The following is an 18,088-nucleotide window of genomic DNA, read 5'->3' as shown; positions in this document are numbered from 1 at the left end:
TAACCATTATACTGTTTTAAAACATACACAGACACGTGGATGTATTGAACTCCACACTTGATTTATTAAAAAGCACACACGCACAACTGCTAAACCATGTACATAAAAAATAAACAAAACTGATTAAACCTTGGTTGTATCGAACTAAAACAAAATGTGCATATTTAAAACAATTTCCAACAGTGTTACAACATTAATTAATCATTTCATTGTAAATAAAAACTCTACTATGTGTGTGTGTGTGTGTGTGTGTGTGTGTGTGTGTGTGTGTGTGTGTGTGTGTGTGTACAGTCTCTTTCCCTTCTAAGGTGCCACACTGATCAGGACCCTGGCCACTCAACCCATGGCCATTCAGCCCCATCTTCATCCAGATGCTCTGATGGGGACAGCAGTTCCAGCGGCCGACATTGTGATCGTAGCTGGGGATGGAAGGCTCAGCTGCAGGCTGTGTTGGGGGCGGAGGGAGAGAGGCTGCAGGCTGCGTTGGGGGCGGAGGGAGAGAGGCTGCAGACTGTGATGGAGGAGCATGGTGTGGCAGTGCTGCATGACAACAAAATAAATAGGAAACACATGTTAAACCAAAAAGGAGCTGTGCATAGACTTCAGTTAAAAAACATGCCAGAGAGTATTGAGGCAGCACTGTATGCTGCTCTGCTCTGGTAGGGGCAGGGTGCTTCACATGACACTTCTAGTATCAGAGAGAGTAGTACATTCACCATTTTTAAATCTAGAACCAAAAAATTACAGAAAGAACATCAGTTCTGTGATCATTAATTGTATTGATGATGATGATGATGATGATGATGATGATGATGATGTGTGTGTGTGTCTTAACTAGTGTAATGTTGTGTTGTAATGTTTTTACTTTATTTTTATTTTTATTATCAACATCATTTATATATATATATATATATATATATATATATATATATATATATGTTACGGTACATGTGGGAATACGGTACATGTGGGAAAACTAGGGTTAGGGTTAGGTGCTAAGGTGCTACGGTTAGGGTTAGGGATAGGGATAGGATTAGGGTTAGGGTTAGACATGCCATCATGTACCAAGTCGACGTAGCACCTAACCCTAACACTAGTTTTCCCACATGTGCCGTCTTCTCACATGTACCGTAACATATATATATATATTTATTATTATTATTCCATTGTTGATTAGAACTTTATTGTATCTTAGTCATTTGTATTAGTGTATCCTGTTTCCCTATTGTCTTGTTACCCTTCCCCCAGGGACTACAGATGGAAATTAGCTCTGAACTATATCTGAAGCAATATATGTATTGTGCATTATCCCTGTCAAATAAACTAATAAACAAACATGTAATGTAGGATCTAAGGTAATAGGATGCAAAATAAGTCTCAATAGTTTATTAAATATCCACAGCAAAGTACCAACATTTACAGATGACTTTCAATCAAAATAACAGACCTGGTTGAAATTGTGTGCAATATAAATAAACTGAAATGACATACTGTATTCCCACACGGCGGGTTCTAGAGTGTAGGCCTAAGGATGGGGCCCAGGCAAGCCGCTGAAGAGGTATTGGCAGCAGGACCTTCACTGGAGCTGAAGGAGGAGGTAACATGAAACTTCACACAACTGGAAATCACTTTGACAGTGAATAAAGATGGGACACACAGTAATGTACATGAATTAACCTTGCAAAGGAGACGCAGTCACATCGGATTCATCATCATGAGCTGGTCTCAAGAGTGTAACTGAAGCAGTCAGTTTGCTCCTCACTGTAAAAGAAAATAAAGTGTTATTCTCTCCCTCACTAATGCCTGGCTTATTCATCATGCTTGTAAATGGGTTATAGCCACATTCTGTCATTACCTGTTATAGTCTGTCAAGCTGATTTGAACATTAATAAGTCTCAGTATGTCTACTCTGATGTGAATATGTCTCATCTGATGAGAATTACATATACATTGGTATATAGGCTATTTGTTATGAATGGATATTTAGTTCAATGTTCACTTCTTTAAATTTACATACATTTACACTTTAATTGTCCTATAATATAAATTACACCTGATTGATTTGATTTGATTTAGGCCTATTTGAAAGTTAATATCACAGTGTAACACTGGGGGATTTACTAAATGACAACATTGTGGGCACTGCTAGGCAGCAGTCATATCATTTGCACATTAGTATGTACAATACTGGTGTACATATTATGTACAGTAGCCTAATGCTGTATAGTATGGCCAGGCTATCATTGTGCAAAACTGTGTAGACTAGCATTGCAGTAGTATCTAAAACATTGCACAACCATAACACTATGAATAACTCGCAAGACGGTTCGCAAAACCCACACACTGTTATTAACATTGTTAATTTAACAACTGTTGAACAAAGTATTGAGACAGCAGACTTGTCCGATGTGTAGCCGTACAGTAGCTTGGCAAATCAATATCGAAATAGCTTTGAATATGTTACCTATATATATATATATATATATATATATATATATATATATATATATATATATATACATATATGTTACCGTAGACACGTCCGGACCTGACAGACATGTCCGATAACGAGTCAAGTACAGCAAAAGTACCGTAAACTGAAAACTGTCCGCTTTTCAGATTCAGATTCAGATTCAGATAACGTTTATTGCCATTATGCATACACATATAGGAATTTGCTTCGGCATTACAGTAAGTGCGTTTATACTTTTTTCACGTGTATACAAAAACAAATGCAAAAAAACAGGGCAACACAGGACAGACAACAGTGCATTGGATAGTGCAACATATATAAAGTGCAGTGCTTTCTGCAGCCCCTCTTGTATGTCTACTTATTATATATTATTACAGTTAATGTTTGTGACTTACCTATTAACCAAACGAAGAAAGTAAACTTGAGAGTTTAGAACGCGAGAAAGACGGTACGCTGTCTTTGCCTTTCAGGAAATAGTGCAGTCGAGTTGATTTCAGTGTTGTGACGTGACGTCACTGCTCAATGCGCCACAAAACCATCCGGTGGCCGAAAATATATGAACTATATAGAACTACCAAAGTGAACGGGATCTTAACTACTGCCATAGACAATGAATGGGCCAATGCGGGAGGTCCTGGGTTCGATACCCAGTGGAACCATCACTTTAATGGGTGGCAGTCAACTGAATTCTAGACAATGTCAGCTTGAGCCACTCTTCAAGAATTCCAGTCTCCCTGTACATCCTAGTTCCTGTAGTGGGTTCCATAGTGTAGTGTTTATCATGTCTGCTTTACACGCAGAAGGTCCTGGGTTCGAGCCCCAGTGAAACCAGTCCTTTATTGGGCCCGCTCTCAAATCAATTCTATAGAATATCATGCTGAGCCACACTAAAAGAATTCCTGTCTTACTATTTGGCCCGCTTTCAACTAAATTTTGTTTTCCCGTACATTGAATGTACTATAGAGGGTTCCATAGTGTAGTGGTTATCACGTCTGCTTCACACGCAGAAGGTCCTGGGTTCGATACCCAGTGGAACCATCACTTTAATGGGTGGCAGTCAACTGAATTCTCGACAATGTCAGCTTGAGCCACTCTTCAAGAATCCCGGTCTCCCTGTACATCCTAGGTCCTGTAGTGGGCTCCATAGTGTAGTGGTTATCACCTCTGCTTCACACGCAGAAGGTCCTGGGTTCGATACTCAGTGGAACCACCACTTTAATGGGCGGCGGTCAACTGAATTCTACAGGATGTCAGCTTGAGCCACTCTTCAAGAATTCCTGTCTCCCTGTACATTCTCTGTCCTATTGCAGGTTCCATAGTGTAGTGGTCATCACGTCTGTATGAACACGCAGAAGGTCCTGGGTTCGATACCCAGTGGAACCATCACTTTAATGGGTTGCAGTCAACTGAATTCTCGACAATGTCAGCTTGAGCCACTCTTCAAGAATTCCAGTCTCCCTGGACATCCTCGGTCCTGTAGCGGGTTCCATCGTGTAGTGGTTATCATGTCTGCTTTACACGCAGAAGGTCCTGTGTTCGAGCCCCAGTGGAACCAGTGCTTTATTGGGCCCGCTCTCAAATCAATTCTATAGAATGTCAGGCTGAGCCACTCTTAAAGAATTCCTTTCTTACTATTGGGCCCGCTTTCAACTCAATTTTGTTTTCCCGTACATTGAATGTACTATGGAGGGTTCCATAGTGTGGTGGTTATTACGTCTGCTTCACACGCAGAAGGTCCTGGGTTCGATTCCCAGTGGAACCACCACTTTAATGGGCGGCGGTAAACTGAATTCTGCAGGATGTCAGCTTAAGACACTCTTCAAGAATTCCAGTCTCCCTGTACATCCAGAGGGTTCCATAGTGTAGTGGTTATCATGTCTGCTTTACACGCAGAAGGTCCTGGGTTCGAGCCCCAGTGGAACCAGTGCTTTATTGGGCCCGCTCTCAAATCAATTCTATAGAATGTCAAGCTGAGCCACACTTAAAGAATTCCTGTCTTACTATTGGGCCTGCTTTCAACTCAATTTTGTTTTCCCGTACATTGAATGTACTATAGAGGGTTCCATAGTGTAGTGGTTATCACGTCTGCTTCACACGCAGAAGGTCCTGGGTTCGATACCCAGTGGAACCATCACTTTAATGGGTGGCAGTCAACTGAATTCTTGACAATGTCAGCTTGAGCCACTCTTCAAGAATCCCGGTCTCCCTGTACATCCTAGGTCTTGTAGTGGTCTCCATAGTGTAGTGCAGGGGTATTCAATTACAAATTCAGTTGGGCCAGATTTGAAAACCAAGAAATGTTGCTGGGCCAGACATTTTCAGCGGCCAGTAGCCTAGGCAACAGGTAATGACACATTTCAAACCAACACAAATGAATGTAGGCCTAATGAAATACAAGCAGTTTATTTATAGTTTTCCTTTTAAATTAGGTAACATCTGACACAGGCACGTCAAAAGTCATCTCAAAGTGCATAAGAAAAGTGTACAGTAGTATACCAATAAAAAAAATGTCCTTTTGTAAAATATAAATGTTGGTCATAGCTGACCCAGGCACATCACAAAGTGCTTTTAACTGAATGAAAATAACCATCAACGCCTTGAGTGCACAATTTAACAAGTTACAATTACAGTTAAACAATCAAATTGAATCTAATCTAATCTAATCTTACCCTGCTGACTTTCTTAGTGTGAGAAGTGACATGTTTTATTCTGAACAAGAGCAGTGACATTTGGCTCATAAGATGTCAATGCAATCCGAAGGCATTGGTGAAGAGTACTGTCAGTCAGGGAACAACGAGAGCTGCTTTTTATTGTGTTCATGTGTGAAAAGCTTGATTCACAGGTGTATGTTGATCCAAACATACTGAGCACATGGATTGCTACTTTCTTAACGTTAGGGAACTGGTGCACGTTGACATCACTCCAAAACTTCGCAGGTCAATTAGTGCGAAGCTCCTGTGCCATGGTTACGGATGACTGCATGTCAACAAGTTCGAGTATGAATTTCCCCTCGTCGATGGAAGGCACCACTCCCTTTCCTCTGGTGGATAAGTCCCCTTCTATTGCAGCAGTGAACGGGTCTCTGGCAAAGCCCATCACCTCTGCGGGCAGAGCAAGTCCATCCAGTCGACCAGCAAAGTTCTCTTTCAACCTCGCAATGAAATCAGTCATCACATCTGTGATGTGTGCCGGGGATGAGACGCATTTGCGGAGCGTCGGAAAATGCAGCATTCTGCCGGTGCAGAAGTCGGCCGCGAAAAGGTCCAGTTTGATTTGAAACGCGCGCGTCTGTTCCACAAGATAAATCACAGTTTTGTCTCTGCCTTGTAGCCCCACATTTAGGTCATTCAGGTGTTGTTTGAATATGTCGCTCAGAAAGCAGACATCGGCCATGAAGTTGTCGTCCAGTATGCGATTCAAGTGTGTTTCTGCCTTCGTTTGCTTGCTGCTGCTGCGGAAAGTTGTAATCTCCTCTCTGAGATCACAGAAACGCTCCAGTGCCTTGCCTTTGGACAGCCACCTGACGTCGTTATGCAAAAGCAGATCGTGGTGCTCAGCAGACATTTCTGACAAGCAGCTTGCGGAATAAGTTAATAATAATAATAATGTTGGAGGCTCGAAGTGCAGCGAATAAAATTAATTGTCGCCATCACGTTGTCCATTGTTATTTTAAGCTCCCTGCTTAGTTTGTTTAGAGTGTTATATTCACGTTCTGTAGGCTACTATAGTAGACATTTCTGCATGAATTTCTGAACACTTGCGAAATACGTTTTTCTCTGCTTTTATGGCTGGGCCAATCGGGGGTCACGTCTGGGCCGCATGCGGCCCCCGGGCCGCTAATTGAATAGGCCTGGTGTAGTGGTTATCGTGTCAGCTTTACACGCAGAAGGTCCTGGGTTGGAGCCCCAGTGGAACCAGAGCTTTATTGGGCCCGCTCTCGAATCAATTCTATAGAATGTCAGGCTGAGCCAGTCTTCAAGAATTCCTGTCTTACTATATGGCCCGCTTTCAACTAAATTTTGTTTTCCCGTACATTGAATGGGCTATAGCAGGTTCCATAGTGTAGTGGTTATCACGTCTGCTTCACACGCAGAAGGTGCTGTGTTCGATACACAGTGGAACCACCACTTTAATGGGTGGCGGTCAACTGAATTCTACAGGATGTCAGCTTGAGCCACTCTTCAAGAATTCCTGTCTCCCTATCCATCCTGTGTCCTATTGTGTGTTCCATAGTGTAGTGGTTATCATGTCTGCTTAGCACGCAGAAGGTCCTGGGTTCGAGCCCCAGTGAAACCAGTCCTTTATTGGGCCCGCTCTCAAATCAATTCTATAGAATGTCATGCTGAGCCACACTAAAATAATTCCTGTCTTACTATTGGGCCCGCTTTCAACTCAATTTTGTTTTCCCGTACATTGGATGTACTATAGAGGGTTCCATAGTGTAGTGGTTATCACGTCTGCTTCACACGCAGAAGGTCCTGTGTTCGATACCCAGTGGAACCATCACTTTAATGGGTGGCAGTCAACTGAATTCTAGACAATGTCAGCTTGAGCCCCTCTTCAAGAATTCCAGTCTCCCTGTACATCCTAGGTCCTGTAGTGGGTTCCATAGTGTAGTGGTTATCATGTCTGCTTTACACGCAGAAGGTCCTGGGTTCGAGCCCCAGTGGAACTAGTGCTTTATTGGTCCCGCTCTCAAATCAATTCTATAGAATGTCAGGCTGAGCCACTCTTAAAGAATTCCTTTCTTACTATATGGCCCGCTTTCAACTCAATTTAGTTTTCCCGTACATTGAATGTACTATAGAGGGTTCCATAGTGTAGTGGTTAGCACGTCTGCTTCACACGCAGAAGGTCCTAGGTTCGATACCCAGTGGAACCACCACTTTAATGGGCGGCGGTCAACTGAATTCTACAGGATGTCAGCTTGAGCCACTCCTCAAGAACTCCTTTCTCCCTGGACATCCTAGGTCCTGTAGCGGCTTCCATAGTGTAGTGGTTATCATGTCTGCTTTACACGCAGAAGGTCCTAGGTTAGAGCCCAAGTGGAACTAGTGCTTTATTGGGCCCGCTCTCAAATCAATTCAGAATCAGAATCAGAAGACTTTTATTGCCATGACATGTAAACATGTTAGGAATTTGGTTTGGAACAATGGAGCACGGTTTACAGCAGGACAGATGCAAGACAGGACAAGACAGTGCAAACCAACATCAAAGTGCAAGAGTCATAATTAATATAAATATAAAGTGCAGAGATCAAGTGTTCAAGTGTTCATATCCAGACAGTCCAAAGCTCTCTGGGTGGGGGTGGAGGGAGGGTAGATAGATAGGGTTTAAGTCAGGGGGGGGGGGGGGGGGAGCCGGATGGCTGTGGGGAAAAAGCTGTGTGTATGTCGGGCCTTCACAGTTTTTAGGGACCGCACCCTCCTGCCTGAGGGGAGCGGGGCGAAGAGACCGTGTCCTGGGTGTGCGGGGTCAGCCATGATCTTCCTGGCCCTCCCCAAAGCCCTACTTTTAAACAGGGCCTCAAGGGGGGGCAAAGGGCAGCCAATCACCCTCTCCGCCGAGCGTATCACCCGCTGCAGCTTAGCCTTGTCCTTGGCCGCTGCAGCGGGGAACCAGATGATGATGGCGGAGGTGACGATGGACTCAATGATGGCCGTGTAGAAGTTCACCAGCGTGGTCTTAGGAAGGTGGAATTTCCTGAGCTGCCTCAGGAAAAACAGTCTCTTCTGGGCCTTTTTTGTGAGGGCGTCGATGTTGGGCCCCCACTTCAACTCCCGAGAGACTGTCACCCCAAGGAAGCGGCATGACTCCACTGTGGTGACTGGAGTGCCTCCCAGTATGATTGGAGAGGGAGGGGGTGGGTTCCTCCTGAAGTGGGAGCGGAACACCGAGGCCCTCACGAAGAAGGCCCAGAAGAGGATGTTCTTCCTCCGGCAGCTGAGGAAACTCAGGCTGCCGAGGTCCATGATGGTCCAGTTTTACACGGCCATCATAGAGTCCATCCTCACCCACTCCATCATCACCTGGTTCCCTGCTGCAACGACCAAGGACAAGGCCAAGTTGCAGCGGGTGTTACGTTCAGCAGAGAGGGTGATCGGCTGTCCCTTGCCCTCCCTCAACTCCCTGCATGACACCAGGGCTCTGAGGAGGGCAAGGAAGATCATGGCAGACCCCTTTCACCCCGGCCACGGCCTCCTCACCCTGCTTCCCTCTGGAAGAAGGTTGCGGCTGCCTAAGGCACTGAAGGCCCGCCACAGGCTCAGTTTCTACCCCTCAGCCGCCAGGCTGATAAATGACTCTGGCTTCCCCCTCCCCCCCGCCCCCAAGTCTGCCCAGGACTGAATATGCACTGGACTCACTGTAAAAACTCTGCACTGCACTTTATATTGCACTATCCAATGCACTGTTGTCTGTCCTGTGTTGTCCTGTTTTTTGACACGTGAAAAAAGTATAAACGCACTTACTGTAATGTCGAAGCAAATTCCTATATGTGTATGCATAATGGCAATAAACGTTATCTGAATCTGAATCTGAATCTGAATTAGTGACAGGCAAATGGCAAATGGCAGTTAAAATCACTTCTACTGCTACCCAAGCTAAATAATTACTAGATCAGTACTAGACTAACTATTCAATTGCCTGCTAAATATTACTGTAGTACTCGTTCTGCGTTGTGTCTGATAAATTCGTCTGCTATACATAGAACTGTATCATTCATGAAACCTCAATACATCTATGGGGCTCTTCGACAGCCGGCCTGGGGTCCGTAGGATGTTGGATCGGCGATGGGCTGATCCTTTGAAGTCGCAGGGTCGCGGCACCAGTTGTAACCCCTCACAATCCGGACAGACCAGGCAGGCACACAGGTTCACTTTCAAGCTGTTTATTTATCTGAATGTGCAAACAAAATGGTGGTTATTTAATGGTAGGCTCCAGCACAAAACAGCTCTCGCCCCATCTCGACCGCTCACAAAGACAAAAGGGGCTCTGCCTTTGTCATAACATCAAATAATTATTAGTTATCATACCATTCATATCATTATAACACACAAGACTAAACCATACCCATGGATACAACATACATACAACATACCTGAATGTGCAAACAAAATGATGGTTATTTAATGTTAGGCTCCAGCACAAAACAGCTCTCGCCCCTGCATGTCAGCAAAACAAAACATTCAGAAAACGCCACATTGCCGCCATCTTAGCTCACGTTAACTAGCTGTTAGCTAGTTAGCTCACAACTTTATCCATCCATAAAATACAAATAAACAAAACATAACTCAAAAGTAATGGCATAAAAACCAATGGTAAACATTAATCTCAAATAATACATTCGGTTTATATTAGTGGCAACTCTTTATCAAAGGAAATATAAAACGGAGACCGGAGCACAAACTTAACCTACCATCTCAACCGCTCACAAAGACGAAAGGGCTGATCTACGGTGGCCTTCGTCATAAACTTAAATGCGGCCAGTCCAACCACCACTAGGGCACTACACACCGTATGCAGCCATGGGTAAATCAATTCAAAACACTTAACCAAATGATAAAAAGCAAACGATTTTGATGAACTTCAACCTATAACTTAAATATAATTTATAACCCTGTTACACAGGCAGGCAGGGATCAGGCAGGGAGCAGGGTAGTCAGGGAGGCAGGAGGTCGGCAGGCAGGGAATCCTTAACGGGGAACAGGGAGAATAGGGTTACGCTAGGGTAACGAGTAAGAACTAGAGTAGAGGGAACGAACACTGGAACCAACCATTAAATGGCTACGATCTGGCGTTGACTGGAAGCAGGAGCAGAGCTCAAGTAGGAGCCAGTCGTGGTCTTAATCGGCCACACCTGGCACCACTGATAGACGGCTGATGAGCCAGGGGCGGAGCTGTGACACTGTGTGAGATAAGCTATTCTACGGACAATGCTCCCATGAAGTTCTCTCGGTGCTGGGTTAGAGATAATGTAGTTACATTGTGACAGCTGCATCTGGTTATTTAGTTGGGTTGCTTTGATTAAAGGTTGATTAAAGATGGGTTGCCGTCAAAGGAAAAGGTCGACCTGTTGGTGGAATCGTCTGATTGAATTCCCTTTCTGTTTCAGTCAAGTCCCCCCCCCCCCCGTTCTATATCATCAAGATGAATCTGTGTCTTATCTGGTTCATGATTATGCTGAACAAGGGTGGGGTTCATTGTGTGAGGTTATAAGTGCATAGAGGTCTGGAGGGCACTATACTTTTCTAGTGCGTCAATCTTACTCCTACAGTTACTCCTCATTTGAGATGATTTAGGCGTGCAGTTTCAAACATGCTAATTTTGCGAGAACTGTCCCTTTAAGTGGATAAACGAGGGAGAGGGGGGGAGAAGGTCTCAGCGAGGCCTGTAAAATCAGAGGTGTAAAATCCGCATGAATGAGTCCAACTCTGGCCAAACGGAGCCGGTCGATGGAAGTCTGGGCCAGCGTGATCTAGAGGCCATTGATTAGTGTCTTACAATGCATCCTGTTGCCTCTCATCGGTGTCACCGGATATTCCCTAGCCTAGAGACTAGAGAACGCAGCCCCTGCGAAGGCTCCTGTCCCCCCCCCGTGCGTGAGGTAATTGCCAATCAGAGAAGCAGCAAAGCCGTGTAGTTTAAACATGATACTGGCAATCTAGGACTGCTACATAATAATAATAATAATAATAACAATAATAACAACAATAATAATAATAATATGTTGGACTATATACTATATTGGATATATGCAATTCTTTGGCTGACGACATGGGGTGTGTAAAGCTGTCTAAAATATAGCATTGCCGCATACTGTATATATAAGATTATTATTATTATTATTATTATTATTGTTTTGTGTTGGCTCTCCTGTAAAATGTGTAAAATGTCACCAAGCCTGCGATATATGCTTATGTATGTATGCTGCATACACTGGTGTGACATGATGGTAAGTTTACTGTATGTACACATACAGCACTATTCTGTTGCTATATTATAGAATTTAAATAGGCCAACTGGCCTACTGTGATGTCACAAAACCAATAAAACACGTCAAGGTTCCAGAACTATGGTTTTTGAGTCAGTCATTGGCAAAGTCGTACAAGGGTTCCACACTGGCCATCAATGGACTCTTCTCTGTTGTCCATCTTAAACCCAGAGACACATAGGTAGATATAGACAACTATAGATTAGTTCTAGGCGATATTTAATCACAAATGGATTACCCCGAGGAGCCCGAACAGGAGGACCGCCTCTGGGAAGAGGCGGAGGAGGAGGAGCAGATAGGAGAGGATGAAAGAGAAGTGATGGAGGCCCAAGAAGAGGGGGAAGGAGAGGAAGCATTGGAGGAGGTGGAAGAAGAGGACGAGCCAAAATGTGGCTGGGCTCGTCTCCCGGACTTGTGTCTTCGCCAGGTGTTCAGGTGTCTGAGGGACAAGGACCGGGCACGGGCCACCTTGGTCTGCCGCCACTGGCGCCACATCATGCGTTCCCCGTCCCTCTGGAGGGCCCGGACCTTCAGTTTCTCCGGCCGCATCTCCGTGAGATGGATCCTCGAGCTGGAGTCGGCCGTCTGCTACGCCAGAGTTTACGGCCGCTACCTGGAACACCTGGAGGTCCGTTTCTCCCAGTCACTCAACTCCCTTGTGTCCCGCCGCCTCCAGCAGACCATGCGGACGTTCCTGGCTGCTCTCCGCCAGGCGGGCGGACGCCTGCGCTCGCTCACCGTCCACCACATGGAGCTGGACCGTTCGGCCTGGTGGAGCGTCCGTGCCGCCTTGGTCCGGAGCCTGACCTTCTACCTGCGGAGCCAGGGCTCTCACCTGGGGCACCTGAGCCTGCGAGGGGCACGTCTCAACCTGCCCCAGGGCCTGGAGGTTCTGGAGGCGGTGGCGGCCGCCCAGCAGCATGTCCATCTGGGTCGGAGGCCCGGGATCGCCACCCTCAACCTGGAGGACTTCTTCTCACAGCCGCTGGCGGTGTACATTAGTCCGGGCTTCACACAGGTCATCAACAAGTGGGTGTGGGTGTGTGTGTGTGTGTGTTTGTTTGAGTGGCTCCTACATACTCTTGTTTATTAGCTACTCTTTTTTGACTTGTGTGTGTGCAACTGTGCATATGTGCCTGCAAACACACACATACTTTAAAACGCACCTTGATTTGATGTTGACCAGGTTCCGGGGCCTCTCCACCCTCACCCTCAACTACACCTGTCTGTCCAACGAGCTCCTCACCGCCCTGGCCGTGTCGTGCCGTAGCCTCTGCGGCGGCGGCTCCCTCCGCTCCTTCACCTTGCGCTGCTGCATCCACCAGCCGCACTTCCAGGTGATCTGGGGCGACTCCTGGTCTCACCTGGCCCGGCGCTGCCCAGACATGCAGGTCCAGATCTCTGTGGAACGGATCCTGAACCTGGACCCTCTGGGTGGGATCCTGCTCAGAGAGATCCCTCTGAGGTCACTCAGTCTCACCAGCTGCTACTTCAGTGAACAGAACAGGAGCGCTAAGCCAGCTCTGAGCAGCTTGGTGCCCTGGTACAGCAACTGTCTACAGGTAAGGGGGATTGGGAGGGCTCCATAGAAATAGAATGAGTAGAATACTCATAATGATAATACTGCTAGACTTTGTTAGACTTTGATTGCTGCTTTTCTGACATGGTTTTATGGATTTGTTTTCCTTTTTTCTTTTTTTTTCTTTTTTCTTTTTAAAGCGCTTTATAAATGTAATCAATTATAAGCATTATTATTATTCTTAGAATGGACATGGTCCCTCAGATTGACACGGAATTGTTATATACTGTATATCAGGGGTCGGCAATAGGCGGCCCGCGGGCCATTGCTGGCCCATCACCAATAATATTTGGCCCAGCAGAATATTTTGAGAATCCACTTTTTTTTTTTTTTTTTTTTTTTTTTTTTTACAATATCGGACCGACAGTCCCACATATAGCGCCTATAATGTCCGAATAGAGAATCTACCTCCACCTGAATAATGCTTATTGTACTTTTATCCATGTTGAGAGTGAATGACACAGGGACAGACAATCAGGCAGCGGGGTGCACCGAAGCGCACTGACGCTGAACCCCTCATAGTGAATCATAAGTAGGTGGACAACGTGTAGTGCTGAAATAGCCGTGTGTGGTTTGAAAAAAATAACACCAGCTCAGTAAATAATTCAAACGTAATGTTTACGTATATGTGACTGCAACACACATATGAACAGTAACAAAGCAAATTCAGTTTAATATTCTGAAAAACATTGACAACAAAATCGGTGAAAAAAAGAAAAGAAAGAAAAGTAATCCGCTTATGCGAGGGGTGGTGGTGCATAGGCCTATGCTCCTGAAACGACAGAGCAAACACGCTATTAGGGATAATAATTACAATGAGCCATTCATTCAAAATATAAAAAATACAATTAGGTTATTAAATACAATAACGACAGGCTTGGTACTCACTTAATGTGAAAAGTGGCATCTCCCATCGGTCAGTATTTGCTTGATATCTGGTTATATGGACGTCACTTTAATCCGCAGGCAGTTCTCAAGTTTTTTTTTGCATCAATCGATTCCTCTCGTGCGTCTTTATCACATTCATTGAGGAAAAGGACGACTCGCATGTATAGAAAGGGAACATTGTGAGCACGGAAGATGTGAGTCTCACAACGGCTTTGCGTTGATGAAACCAGGTAGGATGAACATTATAGTTCGCTGTCCATTCCTCTTTAAATGCCCTGTTTTCACCGTCAACTTTCCTCTTTACACCTTTGGAGAGTGACATGATGTTTCTCTTGCTAGTTAGCAGGTTAAATGTTTAGCTAACTTCACCCGGCAGGCAAACAACCAATCCAATAATAATGTGACCTTGTCTGGGAGGAGGGGGGAATCATTCAGAATGAAAGTATGTTAAATAATTATTAGAATAAGCTAGGCTGCGCTACATCGTCAGTCCACACATTTATTATTCAAAACTATGGAAAAGGGTGAAACTACGTTTCAACGTTGTTGAGAATCACAACACAAACTTGCTAGTCAAGCCAAAATACTGCAACGTAATGGATTGGACTGCTACCTAGTTAGCTACAACACTACTTTACATTGTTACCTAGTTAACTACAACACTACTTTACATTGTTACCTAGTTAACTACAACACTACTTTACATTGTTACCTAGTTAACTACAACACTACTTTACATTGTTACCTAGTTAACTACAACACTACTTTACATTGTTACCTAGTTAACTACAACACTACTTTACATTGTTACCTAGTTAACTAGAACACTACTTTACATTGTTACCTAGTTAACTAGAACACTACTTTACATTGTTACCTAGTTAACTACAACACTACTTTACATTGTTATCTAGTTAACTAGAACACTACTTTACATTGTTACCTAGTTAACTACAACACTACTTTACATTGTTAGCAGGCTCACAAAACAAGCTGTGTTAGTTGACTAGCGATGTGTACATTTTTCGAAAGAAAAGTCAAAGCATTAGAACGTGTCACATTTTTTAACAATCAATTACTTATGAATGAATGAATGAATGAATGAATGGAATGAAGAATGGTCTTTATTGTCATTGCTTCTTCTTCGGCGTATGGGTAGTTGTTTTTCCTCTCCACTCCACCAGGCTCGGGGCCGAGGGGCTACCCTTTTACCACCCCGAGACCTGGTTGAGGGGCTCACCCGGGCTATATTTCTGGACACCCCTCCAGAAGCCACGTCATCGTCTCGTCATCTAATACCGACAGACCATGCATCCCGTTGGGTGGGTGGTACACCGGGCAATCCAGGATAATATGGTCTGCGGTTTGGTCCTCTGCGCCACACTCGCACGACGCATTTGGGGCCAAGCCCCATCTGTGCATTGATGAGCGGAAACGCCCGACGCCGGTCCGGAGACGATTGTCACTGTAGTATGACTGTAGTATGACTGTAGTATGTCTGTAGTATAGTATGACTAGTATGACTGTAGTATAGTATGACTAGTATGACTGTAGTATAGTATGACTAGTATGACTGTAGTATGACTGTAGTATATTATGACAATAATATAACTGTAGTATGACTGTAGTATAGTATGGCTATAGTATGACTGTAGTGTGACTGTGACTGTGTGAAATTGTCATTGCTACAGTACAGGTACCAAACAACGAAATTTAGGAGGGGTGGCTCCCCTGGTGTTAAGGGGAAAAAAAAAAAAAAAACGTTCGGGCCCGCCATCTAGTGGCTCAAAACAAAATTGGCCCGAGGCCAAACCTAATTGCCGACCCCTGCTGTATATGCTAGGGTAACCATTATTGCTGCAGGTGTAGAACACAGAGAGAAGTTAATTCAGAGGCGGGACTAATAGCAAGCGTCATTTTACTGAACATTCTGATGTCAGTTGAGTTTAGTTGGTTGTTAATAAGGCTGTGAGATAAAACTTCCAAATGATGACCACAAGATGGCCGCCACTACACCCACCATGGAATGTTGATTTGAATGAGGATGTTTCTTGTACTATATGGTATGCTCTGCTCTGTCAATACACAGTAGCAGTCAGCAGTGGAGTGTTGATAATGCTATAGGGGTGTTATTGAATATGTGAGCTCGTTGTAATGAGGAACATGGGTTGTATACCATTCATTGTAATTCATGGAATGGAATGAGGACTGGTGTTTGATACCATTCCTCATTTTGTTCCATGCATTACAATGAGCCCGATTTCTACCTCCACTAGCCTCCCCTGATGTCCCTTTCCTGTTCAGGCCTCCTAGGGGGTCCTCGAAATCTATTTAATGTAGTGGTGTCCTTGTTGTGGTTGTCATACCTCCCTTCAGAAGCTGAGCCTGGACCTGAACAACAGCCATGAGTCGGTGGACGAGGAGCTGCTGGCGCTGGTTCTGATGTGCTCCAGGCTCACCTACCTCAAGGTCTGGGCCTTCCTAGACATCAGCTTCCTGGACCAGCTGCTGCAGAAACGCCTGGACAAGATGACCATACTCAGAACCATCAAGGTGGGTCAGACCGCAGCTTGACCTGGGGGGTATTTCACCAACGTCGCTAAAGGAAAATCCAGGCTTATTTTGGATGAGTCTGGCGAGACCAGGGTCAGTGGTCTAGCGCCCCGTCCTGAACACCCAGCCAGGAATGCCATCATAAGCTCGTGAGCTTAGAATGATAAGGTTCTATCTCCGTTTAGGGTAGTTCAGAGATATTGACCGTCAAAGTTTTTACATTCCATTATGTTTTGTGAGATGGAACTTTTGTATTTTATGAATTACTAACTCAAAAATGTCAGCATTTTAAAAATAACACCACACAGGCATTAATAAACACCTAATGGATCAGATTATGTAAAAAACTAAATTTTGACAAAAATGGAGATAGAACCTTATAATTCTAACGTCACGAGCTGTTATAAGTTATATTCTTAATCAATAGCTATATATAATCAATCTAAAAGTCATGTGTTGTACCAATCCCTGATTGCCCCTTTAATGTAAAAACAGGCAAACTCAAACGTGATCTGAATCATTGCAGCATGTCACTGTGGGTTAAAACAACTGAGGACATTTGATGTGTTTGGAATATGTTTTATTGAGCAACGTCTGCCATGGTTTATACACTGCATGTGTATTAATGTAACCAGCCCAGGAGTCAGCTTCCTAAAGTAATACTTTATCTCTTTTGACAATCCAGAGCCACTTCTCTCCTAGACCAGAGTTGTTAATTGAACCCATTTCGTTGGTTTACGCACAGAAGATTGACCTGCAATTGTTACTCTCTTATTATGGTTTTGTACTACTTGTGAAACTGACCTCAGTGTGGTTTATAAAACGCATGTGTAACAATGTGACCAGTTCAGCGTGGTTTATAAACTGTGTACGTGTGTTCCAGGTGAGGATGTACACCAAGAACTACGACACACAGGCTGAGGACAGACAGCTGGAGGACATCTATTCTCGTTACAGACAGCTCATCACCTCAGAGCTCAACTACTCTGCCATATCTTACGTTGTCTGAACACACAGAAGACACTTCTGCTGCAACATAGAATCCTCCTCCACATTGCTTCAAAAATCACTTATTGTATTAAAGTTCCTATAAATATTGCAAAATGAACTCCAGGGGCCTCATTTATAGAAAGTACTTTAGATCAAATTTGATCTTACCCGTGTCGTACGTAGAAAACCACGTCAACGTAGTGATTTATTTTTACATTTACATTTTTGGCATTTAGCAGACGCCTTATTCCAAAGCGACTTACAATCAATACATTTGAATACTAAGCATGTGAATCAGCAGTCCACTATTCGTTGCAGGAAGAGTACTCTAGCTCGGGCCCGGGGCCACTGATAGAAGGAAAAACCTTCTCCCTATTATCGCCTTCTACTAAAACGTATATATATATATATATATATATTTTTTTTTATTACTGGAGAAACTGAGAAACAGTACAAGGGGGGCAGTAGAAGTTCTTAGGGACACAGTAAAGGGGAAAGCGGGTGTCTTTAGGAGACGTAGTGGTGAGGGTCAGAAGATGTCTCAGGAGGAGCAGTTAAGATGTAACCTGAAGAGATGGGTCTTCAGTCTACGACGGAAGATGGGTAGTGACTC

General features: G+C 44.3%; 1 protein-coding gene and 1 long non-coding RNA gene across 2 annotated transcripts; one reads left to right on the top strand and one right to left on the bottom strand.

Moving 5' to 3' along the window:
- Nucleotides 1–48: 48 nt before the first annotated feature.
- LOC308164607 lies at nt 49–2,962 on the bottom strand. The gene is made up of 4 exons (XR_013937644.1): nt 2,869–2,962; nt 1,678–1,761; nt 1,492–1,585; nt 49–540 (listed from the first exon to the last, which is right to left on the bottom strand). It is a non-coding gene; the product is annotated as an uncharacterized lncRNA (long non-coding RNA).
- An 8,732-nt stretch (nt 2,963–11,694) lies between these two features.
- Nucleotides 11,695–17,494, top strand: LOC308164350 (F-box only protein 39-like; the record flags this gene model as incomplete). Its single annotated transcript, XM_080538461.1, has 4 exons — nt 11,695–12,494; nt 12,652–13,027; nt 16,309–16,485; nt 17,369–17,494. The coding sequence occupies 4 exons, from the start codon at nt 11,695–11,697 to the stop codon at nt 17,492–17,494; spliced, it is 1,479 nt and encodes a 492-aa protein (XP_080394587.1).
- Nucleotides 17,495–18,088: the final 594 nt, after the last annotated feature.

Source organism: Nansenia antarctica (assembly GCF_963989245.1).
Source record: "Nansenia antarctica genome assembly, chromosome: 8".
NCBI classification, from domain to species: Eukaryota; Metazoa; Chordata; class Actinopteri; order Argentiniformes; family Microstomatidae; genus Nansenia; species Nansenia antarctica.
This window is presented reverse-complemented; position numbering and strand designations above follow the sequence as displayed.